Source organism: Larus michahellis, chromosome 2 (assembly GCF_964199755.1).
Source record: "Larus michahellis chromosome 2, bLarMic1.1, whole genome shotgun sequence".
Classification (NCBI taxonomy): Eukaryota; Metazoa; Chordata; class Aves; order Charadriiformes; family Laridae; genus Larus; species Larus michahellis.
This window is the reverse complement of record NC_133897.1, coordinates 117,787,832-117,802,705: the sequence shown is the minus strand read 5'-3', so window position 1 is coordinate 117,802,705 and position 14,874 is coordinate 117,787,832. Positions and strand designations below refer to the sequence as shown.

The 14,874-nt window shown below is 43.9% G+C and overlaps 2 protein-coding genes across 11 annotated transcripts in view; one reads left to right on the top strand and one right to left on the bottom strand.

The window, feature by feature from the left end:
* Positions 1-2,449, top strand: part of ESCO1 (establishment of sister chromatid cohesion N-acetyltransferase 1) — a 33,633-nt gene extending 31,184 nt beyond the window's left edge. For all 4 annotated transcript variants that reach the window (XR_012585718.1, XM_074576811.1, XM_074576813.1 and 1 more), the window contains one exon: positions 1,463-2,449. Coding sequence is in view for 3 of the 4 variants with exons in the window: in XM_074576811.1 (XP_074432912.1) it covers positions 1,463-1,610 (148 nt within the window). In the remaining variant the exon portion in view is untranslated. The remainder of the gene's footprint in view (positions 1-1,462) is intronic.
* Positions 2,450-3,427: 978 nt separating this feature from the next.
* The window catches only part of GREB1L (GREB1 like retinoic acid receptor coactivator), a 143,262-nt gene continuing 131,815 nt past the window's right edge, over positions 3,428-14,874 (bottom strand). For 3 of the 7 annotated variants that reach the window (XM_074576807.1, XM_074576804.1, XM_074576810.1), the window contains 8 exons: positions 13,840-14,001; positions 13,311-13,518; positions 12,440-12,605; positions 11,477-11,704; positions 9,916-10,057; positions 8,583-8,783; positions 7,248-7,386; positions 3,428-6,202 (listed from right to left, as the gene is read on the bottom strand). In XM_074576807.1, coding sequence (XP_074432908.1) covers positions 6,039-6,202; positions 7,248-7,386; positions 8,583-8,783; positions 9,916-10,057; positions 11,477-11,704; positions 12,440-12,605; positions 13,311-13,518; positions 13,840-14,001 — 1,410 coding nt within the window. In that variant the 3' untranslated portion in view covers positions 3,428-6,038. The remainder of the gene's footprint in view (positions 6,203-7,247; positions 7,387-8,582; positions 8,784-9,915; positions 10,058-11,476; positions 11,705-12,439; positions 12,606-13,310; positions 13,519-13,839; positions 14,002-14,874) is intronic. The other 4 variants (XM_074576808.1, XM_074576806.1, XR_012585715.1 and 1 more) reach the window with 3 other exon arrangements.

Below are 14,874 nucleotides of genomic sequence, written 5' to 3'. Positions count from 1 at the left end.
AGGTTTGTGCCAGGCGCCTTGTTGGAGCTTGAGGCACAGCTACTCCTGGGTCTGCCAAGAGTCCTTGCCCTCTTGGGTATTTGGAGAGCCCAGCAAAGCGATTCTGCTCTGCAGAATGCATGTTGTGTGGCTGGTGGAGTAACTAGAAAGTTCTTATCAGATCATGTTCTGCCTGAGCTTTTGACTGTGAAGCTGTATTCAGATAGGCGTGTTAACTTGATGATTTAGTTTTATTTTTGGCTGATTTTTAATTGTGTATTCAGTAGCTTCCTAGAAACTGTTTCTAAAGGAAGAATTTCTTCCCCAAAGCACAGCCGGAGTTGCTCCCTGTGCTCTGGTGCTTGTTTGGCCTTCCATTAGCTCATTGCTACCTTAGTAGAAAACAGGCTCAACCAAAAGAGCCGCGTGTTATTTTGGTGCTCAGTTGGATTGTAGAAAAGTCTGATATCTGTCACAGCTGGTGTAAACTTGAGTCCACCTTGAGAATGCCTGCCCTGTTTCACTCAAGCTTTCACAGCCGACCTGCAGTCACAAAAACCCAGTCAGTCTGTCTTAAGGATCTTGCAAAAATCTTCCTAAATAGACTAAAGAGAAGGGAATAAAGCTGGTAATAATTAAAAGACATTCCTATGTCCATCAAAGTTCATACTTGCTCTGCAAGTACATGTAAGTTTATTTTATAGGAATTAAAAAATTTAAATTTAATAGGAGGTTCTTCTGTTTTCACGGATAAATGTTACCTGCCCCTGATCAAGGTCTTACAGCTTGAGATCGGTTTTCTAAATTTGCGCACATAGCCATCCGGAAAAGTACGATGGTATCCCTTGATTCTCTCCTCTTTCTTCAAATAAGAATAAAACATACATAAAATATTTTCATTAAGAAGTTAAGCAAATCAAGTCTTTCTTTTCATATAGTTAGTTATTACTGAAAGTGTATCGCTTATGAATTATGCCTTAAGGGTGTGTTCTTAGATGTTCTAAATTAATCCAAGATGTGCTCTCATCCAAATGTCAAATGTAGGTTTTTTTACACCAGGAACTTAAAATTTCATCAGTTCCTTTCAGCCCCTCTAGATCCACCCGCACTTGTTTGTAGCTGATGTTTCCATTCCTAGTGATTGTAGTCATAGTCCGGGCAGTCTCTTTTCTATGAAGAAATAGTTGGAGTAAATTCAAACTTTTTCTAAAACTGTGACCTCTTGATGCAGCTCGCAAGCAATTACTCTGTATGAACGTTTCTTCTAAAATACTAAAACTTTGTAAAAACCCTCCCAGAACAAGCGATTCTCCTCGCCATTCGGAAGGAGGAGATAGCTCTCATAAATACAGCCATCTCCTCCTATTAGAGCTTCTTCCTTTTGAATGTCCGTGACACACAATTAATGGTTTGTGGCCTAATAACATAAATCTTCTTGCGTTATTCCTTGAGGGTAATTTTTTTTTTTTCTCCTTTTAAACAGGAGCAACTTCATCTATGGCTCTTATTTAAGTAAAGAAGAAATCGCTTTCTCTGACCCCACTCCCGATGGCAAACTCTTTGCGACGCAGTACTGTGGCACCGGCCAGTTCCTGGTATACAACTTCCTCAACGGACAGCACCAGACTTAACTGCTCCCGAAGGAATTCCCTTTTTATTGGGAGACTTCTGCCGGAACGCCCCGAGCGGGTGCAGACCTTCAGCAGAAGCCAGGGCCATTTTTATTACAGTGAACTCAGGACTGGTAACAACCAAAAGGTTGTACTATTTTATTAAAATTGTAAACAATGCAGTAATAGGCTAACTTTTGTTTTTCTAAAAGAAAGCTATTTTATTAACTTTTACAAAAGTTTGATTGTATTTTATCTAGTTAGTCATGTTTACATGCAGCAGAAAATTGTTCATAGTGGACTGTAAACTAATGCAAAGACTCCTAGTCTCGCTGACGAGTACGCGCTGAAGTTCGTAACGCGGTGATATACCAGTGCTGCCCATCGCCTGCCGCCGGCTCCGGCAGCCGGCTCCGGCCGTTACCCGTTCCCTGCTTGACAGAGGTGAAGGCTACACTCGACCGCAGCCAGGCAAGAAGCGTTACGGTGTGGTTGTCGTGGGTGACAACCCTCACAGACTGCCCGGTGCTTCCAGGGTGCGCTGGCAGGTGTGAGGGACCCGACTGGGTGTCACCAGCGGCAGAAACCTGTTCTGCCCCTGTCCCCTCTGCCCCCAGCCCAGTTGTAGAGTCAAAGGTGGAACACAGACCCCGAGGCCTGGGGCTCTCGTCCTTTTCCTTCAAGTTCTGTGCTGAGTATATACCTTTGTTAGTGGACTTCACTTTGATACTTGTCACTCCTTCATAAATCTCTCCTCTTTTAAAGGGTTTGTATGTTGAAAAACTGCTGTGGCCTTTCTTGATCTGTACATAATGTAGATAGATTAAAAATAAAATACTTGATAGCTTTTTTTAAAGTTACTTGGTATCGATACCGAAGTGTGAGTGAATCTTTAGCATATTTCATGCTTTTGTGTGTGAAATATGACCGTAGTGGCTAATGGCAGTGTGTGGTTTTGATACAATCTGTGGAGAACAGGGGAACAGAGTCGCTGTATCTGTCCCTGCTTGGCGTCACAACACCCTTTGTCACAAGGCTTTTGCCTCACACCCCAGGGATCCACTCCCCCCCCGTAGCTCAGGAGCGATACCCTACTGCTATGGGGTTTACAGTACGGCCAGCCCTGATGCCTCCAGCCTTGACTAATAGCTTAACACGCAATATAAGTTTAAATTTAATTAAATCTTTTCCATCTTACAGTTTAATTTTGGAACCCGTGTGCAGTTAGGAAACACGTGTTTATATTGTGCCGTCCTTAACCTCGGCCTAGAGCTAAAGCAAAGAACTCGCTCCACCTCTGAAACCTTATTCAGAGACCTTAAAAGGGCAGTAGCTGCGTGGTGGTGAGCCCTGGGCTGTGGGTGCTGTTGTTGCCAAGCTGCGACTTGTAATTTTCAAGGGGCTTGTGAGCGACATGTAAAGGGCTTTGGCATGAAAGTGGTGCAGGGTCACAGGAAAGGTGAAGGGGATCCTCTCTGGTAGGCGTGGAAAGGGAGAAGGGCTGAGGTGCTCCTGCTTCTCTTGAGTTCTTGCCTGAGCAACACCCAAGCGTGTTTTCCAAGCACGTTTTTCAACTGCTTATACTTCAGGGGGCTAAAAGTTGGCATTTACAGCTGTGTACCCCCTCCCTCTGCTCTGCCCCACACAAAGCTGCTCTCCCGGGAGCACCAGTGCCCAGTTCGAAAGGCCTCTCATCCTGGCAGTGGCCCCCCCTGAACTCCACAACACGGACAAGCGGGACTCGCGTGGGTGTCTCAGGGGCAAGCGCTGCTGTGCCTGAAGGGAGAAAGGAGGAGCCTCCCCTGCAAAGTAGAGGTGAGGAGAGAGGCAGTCTGGAATGGTAACTTAATATATCCCAATTTAATGAAAGCACATTATAAACATACCATAGCCACAACTTCAGACAGTTTCAGGTCATAAACAATAACATGAGGTAGACTGACTAGTGAAGCTAAATTCACCAAGTTTTTGGTTAAGAAAACTTTACACTAGGAAAGCAACATTTTTAACCCTCTTCCGAAAGTCACAAAAAAGCAATTACATAAGTTAAGCAAAAAGCATCTGCATATGATTCTTTAAATCTTAGTTTACATTCAAATTTAACCTGTGAATAGACAAGAACATCTACAGGTAAAATATAACGCCGGCCAGTTTGAATACATTCATAAGAATGGCCTTGACGGGGAGGCTTAAAACCAAAACGGAACGGCAATTAATTTAGATGTCAAGTAACGGTCACCTTCCCAGGAATTGAGGGGCGGCCAGTTCATGTGTCCGGGGGGACAGGCCTGTGCCGCTGGCGCTGGCTGAGCGCTGCCGAAACGCCTCGCTTCCGCCCGGGAGAGCGTTAAGGAACCGGGTTTACTCTTGTTTGGGAAATAACCGCTGACTTTCTGCCTGCGTTCTCAACCTTCAGGACAATTCCACGCTGCTTCCCCAGCGGGCTAACGCCTCAGAGCAGGCTCAGCACCTGGAATTTTAAGAATTTAGTGCAAACATCAAATACACAAACAAAAAGGAAACCATTTTTGGACACGTAATACCCGAAACGTCTACACTGCGCTAAGACTCGGGGTTGGCCTCAAGCCCTTCCGGCAGAACCAGAACTACTGGAATACATTCAGGTGTGTATCAAGAGCTTCAAGAGGCATCTTTTATATCCCTACTTCTTCCAAGTGTTAAAATAGATAAGGCAGGTTGTATCTGAAGGAAAATGAAAAATAAGTTTACAGAAATGGGTTGCTCAGCTGAAATTTGCTAAATTTACAGCATCAGAGTTAAGCCACGTTAACACGCCAACCATTTTCCTTTAGCCTCCGTTGAATATGTTTTTTTCATCTGTAAACATCTCTTTTCACAAGATAAAAAAAAGTTGCTTAATTAACACTATGCATCAAAAAACCCCCAAAAGATGCAGCTTTGGCAGGTCCTTCTCCAATGAGTTGCGGGTCACGTACAAAGACGTGTTAATTCCATTGCTTTTAGGGGGAGTAAACTGATATTCCTGAATCGCTTTTAAGACGACTCTGCATTTTTCTTTTTAATAACGGGGTGACGACGTGCGGGAAGATGATTAGGGGTTTTGTATGGGAACCTCCGAGGGGTAACACGTGCTAACGGCAGGAGCAGAACAGGACCGCTACGATTTAACCCTGACAACCAAAAGCTGCTGCACTGAGTTCATCCCGGAGCAGCTTAACAAAGATCAGTAAAATGCCGGTAAGTAAGAACAACGTGCGACTACCGCTACAACCAACATTTACAGAAGTTAATCAAAACAGGTAAAGGGCTGACAGTGTTAGGTGACGCATTCGATGATCTTTGCCACTGGACAATCTCTCCTGAGCGTTCTCAGCTCCCTGGGACTTCTCCCCCCGCTGCCCCCTGGAGCCATTGGAAAATACCTTCTGTTTCTCTCCGCTCCAGCTGGGGCAGCGCTGCCCTCCTGCACATTTTTTTGGGGATGTTGCCTCACAGACGGTTATGACATGACAAGACGGAACCTCGGCTCTGCAGCCAACCGGAGTCGAGTGGAAAGGACACGGAGAGTAAGTTGCATACGGCCCACCACGAAGGCATCAGAGGGACGGCACGACTTGCTTCCATACGGACAGGAGGACGGACCACAGGTTTTCAGAACTAATGGGAGTGAGAAGCTGAAGGTGATTTGCTGGCGAGTTGTTCTGGCCTCTAACTGAGGAGAGAGCATCCGCCAGAAGCCTTTCGCTTTGTCCCTGGAGTCGAGGAGGAGGTGCCTTAATGGGATGAAAGAACGTTGCCGGGAGAACCTGGGCGCACAGTGCCGGCCACGCGTTTGCCGGTTTGTTCAGGTTTAAGTAGTAAACTTTGAACACCTGTGGAAATTTTGCCAAAGACAGTTTCAACACATACACACAGTTACAAACTTCAAACTAACACTGCACAGAGAATGAGACTATTCCTTTTCGTACAAATATCTACGTTATATTGTAGTTTCAAACCCCTGAGTATTCCTGTACCGCGGTACAGAGCTGAAGAGACACGGTGGGCTCTCCCCCCACGTATCTTCAATAAATTCCACGTGCTGGGTTGCGTTTCATGTAACACATTCAAGCGAGCAGCTGCCCAGAGCAGGCTCTTCCCCTCGCTCAGCTGAATATAAAAAGGATTCTTCAAACTACATCCTCTTCCTAGATCCCGGAAGATCTAGGTCGGCTGGGTGATTAGCGTCGGCGGTTGGGACTGATGGGAAAACAACTGGAATCCAGGATCCTTTAAATCGTGACTGACGTGGCAATTTTATCCCTAGGAATAAAGCCTACTTCAGAAATTGTGGGGAATCCTTTAGAGCAGTCTAGATAAATATTGGTTGCACTTTGCTCCACAGTGATTGTACTTTTTTTTCTTAAAAAAAAAAAAAAAAGTTCTTTTTTTTTTTTTTTTCCTTTGTTAGCGATGTCTTAGCAAAGCTTATATATGGCGTCCGGTAAGAAAATAGAGTGGTTTGTCATCACTACTGTTAGCAGTTTGAAACTCATCCCGAAGGCGGAATTGCCACTCATCCTCCAACTCCAACCGGACTATCGTCTGCCGTAACGAGCTTCTGTCTTGACATATGACACACAGGGTGGCACCTTCGATTGAAAAGCACGTTAGATTCTCAGGGACAGTAACAACTCGCAATTCCTTCATTCATTTTCCTAAGGTATTTTAAAGAAAACTGCTGCTGGGTAGGAAAAGAGAGTATTAGCAGGGGTCTATCAACAACCGGCCGGGCCCGGCCCCTGGGCCAGGGGCGCGTGTGTCTGTCTGCGGGAAGGCAGGGACAGGGTGGTGCGGGGTCTGCTCTCTATCGCAGGACGTCACTCCCCGACTGGTGTTACCACGTCCCTTCTAACCCGAACCATTCCATGAGTCTGTCATCAGCCGTAGCAGAGAGGACATTAACTTGAACCCAAGATCCTTAAATGACTACTGGTAATTGTGCCAAAAGAATAAAGTCTACTTTTTTTTTTTAATTTTCTTTTTTTCCCCATCACCATCCTCCCTCAGCGTGAGAGGAAAATGGCTCAGCCAGGCCACCACAAATGCACTGGAGCTCTCTAGCGCTCTTTAGCATTCCTGAATACAGACGGCAATTTTCTATTTGTTAGTATTAAGATAAAACGATGAAGAAAGATTTTGAGACGAGGTTTATAAAGTTCTATATAGTTTATAAAGTAGACCCCATCACCCTCCAGTTAAGAGCTGCCCCAATCTACAGTACGGAGTATTTATCACCTTTATAGACAGACTACTAGAGCAGAATTTCTCGTCTTCACCAGTGACACCCATGCTCTGAACTCTCAAGTTGCTGACTGCACGAGTCACTGACTGATTACCACGTATCCTTGTTTTTCTGCACCTATTTCCATTTGATGTCACTTTAAAATAATTTAACAAATGGAATTTATCAAAGCTTAGCGAAGGCTTGATTACTTGCACTTTTTACCAACAGGAACACAAGTTTTACGCACTCCCAAAAGAACCACTCCGTCTATTCCTCTTGAAAACAATGGCAGCACTAACTGTAAAAATAATGGAGCTGTTTAATGGAAGATGGCTATCCCTCTACCTTTCCCTCCGTGCTATCACTTGGCAGGAAGGCACGCGGGATGCCCAGCAGAGCAATGAGATTACCTTTCAGAAACCTGAACCGCTTGAGAAGGTCTGCGCCAACAAAGGAGTCACAGAGATAGAGCAAAAGTCCGCTGAAGAACACCCCTTCGCAGTTGACGTTGACGGAGTGGGGGCGGGAGCTAACGTAGCACATAGCCACCTGAAACAGAAGGGGAAAAGAAAGGAAGCGCTTCTGTGGCAGAAAATGCTTAAGTAAGACTGTCAGTGGAATGGAAAATAACTTAGTGATAACTGGCGAGTCAGCTGGTGCTGGTAAAAATACAAGCCAGCAAGAGAGCAGTATTGAGACTTCCCCCAGGAAATAACAACAGGACAAACTTCTGCAACACGTTACTTCAGGGCTCTCCGTAATTCAGTTTGATTTGCTGCTTCTCTATGAATTACCTGCTTATAACGACTGTTAAGATTATTTAGATTGTTCTAATAAGACGACACTTGCCAGACAGTAAGCAATTCCACGAGTGCTGAAACTGCTGCAGCTTGAACTCCTGTGTGCTGGCGCAACGTCTTCTCTTGCTGACCGCAAGCATCAACTAAGTGGTTCCCAGCACCAGGGCTCTCCTGCGTTTCAGTGCCATGATGGCTGTTCTGTAGCAAAGGGTTTCTTCTCTATTTTGCCATGGAACTCCATAAAATTTGTCAGAGCAAAACCCTTCTTGGACTTTGACCCTGCTTCAGACACAGTTCAAAGTGACCGATAGGTTCAAAAATTCTGATCTCCCTACCTACAGACATCTAAGACATACTTGCAAAAACCTATTTCCCCTAGAAACCGAGGTTCGTAAAAAGCAAAGCATCTAAAAGGAGAGCTGCATTACAAAGGATGAGCTTTGTCCCTCAGTGAAGCAAAGCCACCAGACAAGGGTCGTATCAGAAACTCTCTCAGCCATAGCATATTTGTTGCAAGGACAAATCAAACACATAATAAAAAGCTGTATGATAGGACAGTGATCTAAAAAAAAAGTTGTGGATAGTTTTTGTACAGGCTACGCAGCACACCAAGTTCCGTCAAGAATGGCATCACTTTTGGATTTTTGCTTCACGTGAAATATTATTTCAGACGGACAGGCCCAACTCCTTTGCAAATCACATCAGTCCATCACAGAACTCTGGTCTCCACCCCCACCAGCCAGCGAGGACGCTTTACCACCAGCTCTTCCAGTGGAGTTAGTCCTTTATCTCCAACAGCAGAGACTCACTGTTTGAGACCAAAGTCTTTCAAACACTACCCTTGATGCTGAGGGCTCATAAAAGAAGGGGGTTTCAACACGAGAAAGATGTGGAAGTAAAGATTTGCGTTTACTCGTCCCCATTATCCCTGCAAATATTTTGTACCTCGAGCCCGATGTTCAGGTAGCAGTCAATGGCCAGTACCGGGTTCTTAAAGTTATGAATGGCCTTCGGGAAGAGTTTGTACGTCGCATGTTGAAGGAATTTCTCCAGGAGGAACTGCGACGGGGCTGCCAACAATGTATGCTCGCTGTCAGGGGCGCAGACATACTGAAGAGGCATTATTGGTGCCAGGCTGTCCGAAACCTGCAATGAAACCAAGGGGAGCCCCTTTCAATCCACCTACTCAGTGTATCTGATCTGCAGGAGTTCCTCTTGCTGGGGAAGGGATCACCATGACAGGGCAGGAAGAGAGAGAAAGCCGGGGGAAAGCATCAAAAACCCCCGCTCGATTTTGAAAGTCGAATGAATCGAATTCATTTGAAATAAATGAATTACTTGTTCTGTGGTTGCCAAGTACTTTTGTGGATAATCTGCTTGCCTGAAGAAGGGACATAAAATAGGGAGGTCAAATTGTCACAGCGCCCTTCATCCTGCCTTACTCCTGGACAGTATGGGAAATGACATCCTCCTTGTGTGGAGTCACCCCCAGGAAACGCTTTCTACGGAGTTTTCTCATAGGCCAGTCCATCACTACAGACTCCACTGCAACCACAAGAAAAGGAAAATTCAGCAAATGACCTCCCCAAACACTCGAATCCAGGGTTTAGGCAGTTAAATCTGAAATACGGAGGTTATTTTGTTTTTAAAAGAGAGGTGGTATGACATGTATTTAAAAACCACCAGCATCACAAACTGTAAGATTCCGAGATTAAAACCAACCCTTTGAAATATAACTCCATTTAAAGCCGGCACGGGCTTTTATACTCTGGATAAAATCTTCGGTATCCCCACACCGTTTTTATAAATACTTGGATTTGCTGGGTGGATTTCAGAAGGTTCCAATTCTCCGTGCCTTTCCTCAGGTCTCTTTTTGTCAGCAAGCGCAAGGACTGAAAGTCACCACAAACCGGTGAACGCTGGAAACTAGTGGCTGTGCTAAAATTTTTAAAACTGGGTCCAGTACAACTCGCCTGCTTTCGATCAGAGTGTACGTCCGCAAATTCTTCCTCCGCCAGAGATACCACTGAACAGCTAGACCAAACTCTTTCCAAACCTGGTCCACCTTCTAATAGATTATGAGGATTATGGTTAGTAACTCATAATTAGCAAAATATTTATTATTTTCTATTTCTGCTGTGGCAGCCCTACCATGGAGTAGGCCATGAATGTCACATGTCAAATAAGCACAAAATATAGCTACAGAATTCGTTATTTCTTGGGAAAAAAGGTCCCAATTTTACCCTTTACGTATGACGGAGCGTACATCCACACTCACCATGATTTTTGGCTTAACGACAAAGTCCTTTTGTCCTCCAACCTGAATATGCTTCTTCATGACACTGAAGTTGTTGAAGCGGCAGATGAGCAGGCCGCTGCTGTTTGTCCGCAGATTAAAATCTACATCTTCACAGAAATACCTGGACATTAAACACAAGATCACTAAACCAGCTGTGTGGCTGCCGCGCGTGAGCCAGCATTCACACAGCCGCTGCTGAAATGAACTGGAACGGGCTCAGCAGAGGTTTTTGGAGACCATCCGATATGATGCCTAAACAAATTCTCTACACCGGCTCTGAAGACTCATTCCTTTAATGTGCTCCCAGTGTAGGAAAGCAACTTTTGGCCCACCTTAAGACCAAACAAGTCTTCACTTTTCAGTGCGCCTGCATTCTCCTTCCCCATAGCAGGTCTGGCTAGCCCTCTCATGTCCTGGCTTCAATCATTTCCTCCCCACCCTTTCCTTTCTTTTCTTCTTTTTAGTTCTTTTTTTAATATACATTTTAGAACTGAGAGAAGCTCTGCAGCGATCAGCCTCCACTTCTGAAAAAGCCAGTTCTATATGATGTATTTTTTGATGAGCTGGAATCTGGAGATAACTGTGGCTTTGACAAATATCTGGCTAGGCGAGACAAAGCAGCTGAGAAGTAATGTTTATCCTGCGCTATTTACAATGTAATTGCTCACTTCTGTGGGCTGATTCCAATCTCGTGACTCAACCATCCAGAGAATGTGAAATCAAGAGCTCTGGAAGCCACACCAGACCCCGGCTTGCACTGACAGCCTACAATTCCCAACTCAAATATACAGGATCCCTGAAAACAGCAGTAGGAGACCACGGTGAGATGCCCCAAGGCCAGGTCTGTGGCTAACAGAAATAGGGTTTATTCTAAACTCACTTGGCTGGGGAATTGGGTATCGCTTCCGTCTATAATAACATGATAACAGTGCTTTATCGCAAATGCTTTAGGATGGAGTCAGGCGAGGAGAAGGGGAAAAAAGGAAGGAAACAGTGGAAAGTTTTTTATGCATCTGTTTTTAATGCGAAGCCAAGTGGCAATAGGGAGGATAGCTGACTCTGAAGGAAATACAAGGAATCCCTCCTCATAGCATTTGACATACCAATGGCTCAACCATTACCTACACTCTTATTCCTCTTATTCTTAGTCATGCAAGAGGCTCCTGCCTCTTACAGAGGCAGTATGGAAGCTCCAGGCTCTTCCTGTGAATGATATAACTTAAATTTTTGGTCTTGCGGTTACTTATTTCTCCTGAAGTTTCTTGTTTTTCCCCTGCCTTTTCAGTCCTCTGTAGCCCTCCCTTACTCTTGGCCTCGCAGTCTGTCTCTCCCACTTCTTTTGGCTGACGGTAAGTTTATTTTGATGCCGTATTCATTCAGATGCAATAGATATCCCTCTGTGTTGTATTTTTGTGATTGTGTGCTCGTTACCTTAGACAGGATCTTTCTACGTATCTTGACAGGATTTAGAAATATGTTGACAAGATTCGTATCATGACAGCATACTATTTTACCACACACACATATACATATTGCCTACCTGTTTAGATCATATTGCACGTTTTGGGTCAGGTCTATGTTGAGCAGTATAAAATCATGCACGTGGCACCTGGAGAATGGAGCCTTTGCTTTCCTGGCATTCAGCTTGCTGTTCCATTTCTGAACACCCAGTATTGCATAATGAACAATTTTGGGGGTGGCTTCAATGTGTTGAAGGACACTCTTCAGAGATACATTCTTGCTGGAACCCCCAGGCTCCAGAGACTGGCTGCAAAACATGAGCATACACAACGTACAAACATAGCTTATTATTTTTATATAACATACACCGCATATATATACACATACGTGTATACAGAGGACCGAGAAATCCCATTAACAACTGCCAAGAGCTTAATGCCTTCTAAAAAGCTAAAGTTCCCAAAATAAACTGTTTTCATTGAGAACCATAAATTGAATCAAAACAAATCAGAGAAGTAACATACTGAGAAATCACTCAATTGTGACTAAAAGCAAGAGTGGCTTTAGGCAAAGAACAATCACAAGCAGAGGATTGTTGATGGTACTGACTGTGGGACACAGATGTAAGGGTAAGAGCCATGTGGAAGTGTTCAACAGCAGGAGGTTGGATGTTGGCGGTCAACAGGACAAATCTACAGCCTTCCCACTGCTCTGAGTGAGAGAGCTGATTTTTTGCATTTAGACAACATATCTCGTGTCCAAGTGTACGGTTCCTGGGCTATCTGAATAATAATTGAGTGAATAATGACCTCTATGAGGCCCTTTGGACAGGCAGCCTGGTGTTACTACACCAAAGCCACTGCTGAAAGCTACTTTTGCTTAGCAATATTTCAAGCATGTTACCAGCATCTCCAGCTGCCCAACTTTTCCAGTTGTCTGGTCTTTCATACCCTGTCAGATGCTAGAGATGAGCCTAAGTCACAAGTGTGCTGCTGCCTGTGCTGGATCAGCTCAAGGACCCCAGTGCTGGGTGGTTACTTACCTCGACGCTTCATGGACACTATGCATGTTCCACAAGACGCAGGAGTCATCCATGACCACGATGAACGGCCACACACACTGGCGCTTGACTCCCAGTTCCTCCAAGCGGTTTCGTTCCAGTTCTAGATTGTGGTAGGAAAGTTCCTTAATAAGAAACCTGGCAGCACCTGAGAACATACCATAAAGAAGACACACAAAGATCTTTATTAGACTTTATCACTCTCTCCTTTCAGAGAAAGGTTATATGAACATCTGCAGTCATTACCCTTTATGAACTTAGTGCTCATAACATCTTAGTTTAAAAAGAAATCATTATGTCCCTTTTTCAGCAGGAGTAAATCTAAAAGGCAGATAGCAAGAAGATTGCACCTTTTAAGAGGCTCTGCGGAACATGATTTTATGGGAATTAATAAAGTAACTTGAACCAAGAAGGGGCTGAGGTTCTAAAACTGAAGCTACTTAAAACTTCTTGCAGGAAAAACTAAACATTCATGAAAATGAAGTCCAAAGTTCAAGCCTCCAGCGTTCAGCTGCAGTTAATATTTAGCTTCAGCTAACTAAAGAAGTTGCAACCAAACAATCATGTGTAAAACATCTAGAATGAACATTCACACAACGGGGCTGAGTAAAATGAGTGAATATGGCCTATAAAACATCAGAGTTTAAATTGAGGAGTCAGTGATCAATACAAACATATATTCCACATCTCCAACAGCAGTTTTCATACACCATTGTATTTTGCGCAGATATTATTGCTGCTATTATCACAGCATGAATGTGAGGAGCCATTGCAATGTCTCCTTCAACTTGATCCACGTTGTCCAACATGGATTTTGGTATCTTCATGGTAATGCATTGATGGTGTTTCTTACCAACGCCAGCATTGTTGAACATGCCCGGCAGGACAAGCATGATGTGGTTGGGCCAGTATTTACGGTAGAGAGGCATTTCATACTCCTTGACTACAAGCAGGTGAAGGTGGCTGATGCCTTCCATGGCATGGTAGAGGTTCAAGAGGCCATGTTCATGCCGTCCACTCGATGGAGTGAAGATAGGACTCTTGACTGCATTCAAATTCTGCTGGAACAGGAGATACTTTGGCAGTTAGGCGAGAAGCAGGTTATTCCTGATATGGATTTTTATTTATTTATTCTTTATACTGGATTTTTAAGATGATTGATCATTGCAACACATATGAACTGGAAACTAGGAATGCAAAAAGGGATGATCGTCCTCAAAAACTCCAGTTCTAAGGACAGTCAGGTAAGAATTATGAAAAGGACTCTAAAAAAAAGAAAACAGAACCCCTCCTTGGCCAACCACCATTAACTTGCAAAGATATCTCAAGTTGACGGCATTCAGTATATATAACCAGCAGATGGATAAGAGCAGCACACGTACCTTGTCAGAAACGAGTGGGAGACGCATGCTTTCTAGATGTTTTCCCTGCTTGCTGAAGACAAAATGGTTCTCTTTGGACTTCGGGATTATAAAATGCAGTTGAACCTCTTCTCCTAGCATCGAGGATGAAAACGTGAATGCATGCAGAGTGGAGTCAGATATCTGTATGCAACAAAAAAAGTGGAAGAAAGATTTGCAAGCAGGTAACACAAAGAGTAAAAGGCAACCTGTTCTTACAGTCACGATACTGGAAGCCATCAGAGAAGAACATCCAAGATATTCTCATTCAGTAACTGAAGATAACTGTTATATTCTCATTTTCCTCTACCATAACCCACATTACTTAAGCCTGTAACTGGCCTTGCTATTACAACAATCAGCTTTCTGTACCAGTAATGATCTTCGTCCAAACTGGACTCTTCTGAAGTCCATCTGAGCTGGAAATTATTTATCAATATTTACAAGGAGAAGTGAGAAATACATATACTAGGTAACAAACTGTCCAAATAGATTTTCCCAAAAGATTCAAAGAGCAGGGTAGCATGTGGGTCTCCCTCCACAGCAGAATGCATTGCCATTCAGACACCTCAGCAGCAGCACGGCTGCATTAGTGTGGTATTTCCCCTGTGGCAATACTCTTCTAAGCAGCTAGGTAACAAAGGGAGACCACACCACTAACAAGGCTATGAAGAATTTGGGTAAGCTTAAGTTTGCACAGCGCTTCACTGAACTGTGTAACCATATACAAATTGCCTAGGTATCTGATAAGATTTCACGCTACAGAAGCATCTGTCTTACTACAAGGTCGAATCATGTACTCTTAGCAGTCATCTTTCTATAATCTTTACTGAAGAATTGAAATAATTGGCCTAAGTAAAGATGAAAAATAAAAGGGGCTTTATTTAGGTTCTGTTAAAGCGTTGAAGAATCTCTCTGCCTTCATAATGCCTGCTACCCAATGACTCCCCTTTGTATGTCTAATTTCTCTAAGTTCAATTATCATCATTCTGTACGCACAACTCACACATAAAAGCA